We start from the raw sequence: 5,000 nt of genomic DNA, 5'->3' as shown, positions 1-5,000 counted from the left end.
ATATATATATATATATATATATATATATATATATATATATATATATTCTTATATACATATTAAATTGTGTGTATGTGTGTGTGTGTGTGTGTGTGTGTGTGTGTGTGTGTTTGTGTGTGTGTGTGTCCGTGTCCGTGTGCGTGTGCGTGTTTATCCAATAGGATATCAGCAGATTCGCCTGTCAGACTAAATCTTCGATGCCTCCTAAATCCAACTCATCCGAAAAAAAGGAAAAGAAAAAAAGAAGAAAAAAAAATCAGTTTCCCTCGCAGTACCAGTAGGTCTGACTCCCCATCCCTCTCGTAATTCTGTCCCTTTTCGTAATCGAAATCACACACCCACCACACATACATTCCATGAAGAAAGAAACAGCAGATATTGTGAAAAAAAGCTGAAAAAATGAGACAGACGCAGAACAGAAACAGATAAAGGAAGAGAGAGAGAGAGAGAGAGAGATACGAACCTAAAATCATTAACAAGCCTTTTAACGGACGTGACGCTGACGTTAAACAGATGGCGCTGGCACTTGCCGTTTCCAGGAGACATTGATGGGAAAGTATCGCGGTTGTAAATTTTATCAAAGCAAGAAAGCTACGCCATTACACGATGTTCTCGAGCACCGACGAGTATCTGTTCCGAATTTTATTTTGAGTTTGTTTATATTTTACGTCCGTCGTCGCTCAGGCTTCGATGGGATTTCTTTCGTTTTCTTTCGTATGGGACGAGGGGCGACTTATCTATTTTGTCTATGAATGGAAAGAAGAAAGAAAAAGGAATGTCAAATAATTCATGAATTATAGGAAAGTAGAAGACAAAGAACATGAATAGAAAAAAATAATTACGTCAGAATAGCCTATACAAAAATTATTGATTTGCATGAAAATCACGTATAAATGTGAAATGAAATGGAATTTTTAAAAATAAGGGGAAAATCTATATACACATATTTATTGATTCATATATTCCTGGGTAATTCTACCTTGTGGCAAAATTTCATGCAAAGATCTTATTATAGGGCTATACCGTATGATAAATCATTTATATGAATACTTAATGAATACATCCTCTCTCATTCTAAAGTAAATTATGATACTGATAATAACTTTTTTTTCTACCATGATTCTCTGCATTAAGACCTTATTGCAATTCAAAATTAAAATCTATTAAAGTGAATTAATTGTATTCATTCGATATTTCATTTCTTTTATATAATTGTATATATGTATATACATACATACATACATACATACATACATACATATAAACATATATGTATGTACACACACACACACACACACACACACACATACACACACACACACACACACACATATATATATATATATATATATATATATATATATATATATATATAATATATATATATATATATACATTTATATTAACACACACGCACACACACACAAATATATATATACATATATATATATATATATATATATATATATATATATTTCAATCGCATCAACAATCACATTCAGTTAATTGTAAATAAAAATTAAATAAAACATTAAGCGGGAAAAAAAGTGTTTATAACTGATTAACAATAGCGACACACTTTTATCTTAACTCGAATTTAACTTTTATATTTTTACATTTTTAAACGGGTGATCGTTTCTGTAGTTTATTTATTTGTTTATTTTTTCTTGCTTAACACCATATTCTGTTTTTTGTGACGATATTATGAAATCAATTATAGCACGTTGCTGGTTTGTGATTACTTTAAAATTCAATAACACCTTTGCTAATTTGATTTGCTTTAAAATTGCACAGTACCACGTAATACGTAATGATTTGATAAAATACAATATATATACAATTGTTGAACAAATGCGATGCAACACAACACAAACATACAAGGCAATACAACATAACACAATATATATGTAACACAATACACACATACAGAACATCTACAATACATCTAGAACACAATGCAATACATATACAATGCAATGCAACCCTCGATAGATTTCGTAGTATGCTAAACCCCCTTGATTCAATTGCCTTTGTATTTTGCTTCCCTTTCCTTCCCCTGAAATCCCCCCCTCCCCCCACCGTTTCCCCTTTCGTATTTTACATTTTGTAAATCACCTTCCTTTTTACCCCTTTCCTGTTATCCTTATCATTGTAATTCTATTTATATCGTTTCATTTATATGTGTATTTACATATGATTTTCATTTTCCTTTGCTTCATCTTATATTTTGTTTGTTTATTTGTTTGTTTCTTCCCTTTCGTTTTTTTTTTCTTTCTCTCTATATCTCTCTTCTTCTTCTTCTTCTCTCTCTCACTTTCTCTCTCTCTCTCTCTCTCTCTCTCTCTCTCTCTCTCTCTCTCTTTCTCTCTCTCTCTCCCTCCCCCTCTCTCTCTCTTTCTTTCTCTTTCTCTCTCTTATCTCTCTCTTTCTGTGTCTCTTGTACTCTTCTTCGCTTATTTTTCGCTTTTATCTTTCGACCCTTTCATTTCTGTCGCTCCTTCCCTCCCTTCCCCTCTTACCTTTCTCTCCCTCCCCCTTTACCCCAACCCCCATCCCTCCTTCTCACTTAACCCCCCCCCCCCCCCCACCACCACCACACACACATCTTACTACACACACCCTGATTTTACTTCCACGATACACCCTCCCCCCCTCTTTTGCCTTCCTCCTCCCCCTCTCTTACCTACCCCCTCCCACCCTATCTTACCTACTTACCTACCCCCCCCCCTCCTTCCCCTTCCATCCTCTCTTACCTACCTATCTCCCTCTCTCCTACCTACCCCCTCCCCTCCTCTCGTATTTCCTCCCTCTCCCCTCTATTACCTCCCCCCTCTCCTACCTCCCCCTCCCCTCCTCTTCTCTTACCTCCCTCCCTCTCTCTCTCCCTCCCTGCCTCCCTTCCTCCCTGCCTCCCCCCCTCCTCTTTTCTTACTTCCCCCCCTCTCTCTCTCTCCCTCCCTCCCTCTATTACCCCCACCCAATCCAACCCCCCCACCTCCAACACCCAACCCCAACCCCCAACCCCAACCGAACCCCCCCAAACCCCACCCAACCCCAACCCAACCACACCCAACCACCACCCAACCCAACCCCACCCTCACCCAACACCCCACTCCACCCACCAACCCCAACCCCCTCTATCCCAACCCCACCCTCACCCAACCCCTCACCAAACCCCAACCCCCCTCCAACCCCCACTCTCACCCCCCCTCCACCCCACCCAACCCACCAACCAACCCCAAACCCCACCAAACCCCAAACAGGAGACCCCCTTCGTGATGCTGAAGGAAGGCAACAACGCGACGGGGAACGGCCGCTACGTCGGCTTCTGCGTCGACCTCCTGCGCCACGTGTCGGCCATGGCTGGCTTCGACTACGAGATCGTCCTCTCCGGCGACGGGGTGTACGGGCTGATCGACACCGAGACGGGCGAGTGGAACGGCCTCGTCAGGGGGCTCATCGATAGGGTAAGGATGTGGAAGGGGGGGAGGGGGGGGGGGTTGTGGGGTGGGGAGCGAGGGGGATGGGGGATGGGGGGGTTGGTGGGTGAGTGGGTTGGGGATGGTAAGAGGTGGAGGTGGAGGTGGAGGTGGAGGTGGAGGTGGAGGTGGAGGAGGAGGTGGAGGTAGAGGAGAAGGAGGAGGAGAAAGGGGAGGAGGAGGAGTAGGAAGAAAAGAAGAAGGAGGAGATGGAGGAGGAGAAGAAGAAGACGACGAAGAAGGTGGGGTGGGGAGGGGAAGAAGGAGAAGAAGAAGAAGACGAAGAAGGTGGGGAGGAGGGGAAGGGGAAGAAGAAGGAGGAGGAGGAGGAGCAGGAAGAGAAAGCATGAAAGGGCAGGATATGGGTGGGGGTGATGGGGTGCAAGACCGTGGTGAAGCGAGAAGAGGATGAGGGTCGGAGGATGAGGGAGAGGATGAGGAGGATTATGGGAAAGATGAGGGGGATGAGTCAGAGGATGAACAGATGCCGTAGGATGAGACGAGGATGAGAGAGGATGAGGGACAGATGGCGTAGGATGAGATAAGGATGAGGGAGTCCATAACCCTCATCCTCGAAGTCCTGTGTGTGTGTGTGTGTGTGTGTGTGTGTGTGTGTGTGTGTGTGTGTGTGTGTGTGTGTGTGTGTGTGTGTATGTGTGTGTATGTGTATGCATATATAGAGATAGATAGATAAATATGTACGCGTATATGTTTGTATGTGTGTGTGTGTGTGTGTGTGTGTGTGTGTGTGTGTGTGTGTGTGTATGCATATATAGAGATAGATAGATAGATATGTACGCGTATATGTTTGTGTGTGTGTGATGAAACTGCATGCATTTAGAGTCGTTTTCTCATCAACAAGATAAACTACTACCACTGCATCTAAGGTGAGAAATAAGTGTCATTACTGTAGAAGAAATTAATTCTTAATTAAGAAACTAACTTAAGGCTTTGTAGATTTCTAGTGCATTCGTAGATTAAGTGAATTTGATCAGGGTTGAAATTTCAGAACGAGTAGAAAAGTCGTAGATTTTTTGCATTGTATTAATACTTGTAATTATAAACATCATTATCGTTGCTGTTATTATTATTGTTATTATTACTATTTTTGTTATCATTGTTATGGTCGTTATTGTTGTTAATGTTATTGTTATTATGATAATGATAATTATCTTTATCACTGTTATTATTATTATCTTAAGCATTGTTATCATCACTATCATCGCTAATGTTATCATTATTATCGATAATATTCTTACCATCATCATCATCATTATTCTGATTCTCATTCTTATTCTAACTCCCATTCACATTCTTATTATCATCATTATTATCATCATTACTGTTATCAAATCTACTATAATAATAAAAAAATATAACATTAAAAGGCCCATAAATACAGACATCATAAGTGCATGTCTACCAAATACAGAAACACTACGAATTCCCAATGCTTTCCTTTCCGTAAACAAGCTAATAATACAGCTGTAGTTTACACAAGGAAACAAATTCAAGAAATTT

At 40.6% G+C, this 5,000-nt stretch overlaps 1 protein-coding gene across 10 annotated transcripts in view; it reads left to right on the top strand.

Moving 5' to 3' along the window:
* Window positions 1-5,000, top strand: part of LOC122250273 (glutamate receptor ionotropic, kainate 2) — a 110,013-nt gene that overhangs the window by 21,145 nt on the left and 83,868 nt on the right. For 5 of the 10 annotated variants that reach the window (XM_086535008.1, XM_086535003.1, XM_086535001.1 and 2 more), the window contains exon 4: window positions 3,264-3,467. The exons of the other annotated variants lie outside the window; for them this stretch is intronic. In XM_086535008.1, the coding sequence (XP_086391134.1) occupies window positions 3,264-3,467 (204 nt within the window). The remainder of the gene's footprint in view (window positions 1-3,263; window positions 3,468-5,000) is intronic. 10 annotated transcript variants of the gene reach the window in all.

The sequence above is a fragment of the Penaeus japonicus genome, unplaced genomic scaffold (assembly GCF_977035675.1).
Source record: "Penaeus japonicus unplaced genomic scaffold, GWHDUDI00000001_assembly GWHDUDI00000042, whole genome shotgun sequence".
Classification (NCBI taxonomy): domain Eukaryota; kingdom Metazoa; phylum Arthropoda; class Malacostraca; order Decapoda; family Penaeidae; genus Penaeus; species Penaeus japonicus.
This window is presented reverse-complemented; position numbering and strand designations above follow the sequence as displayed.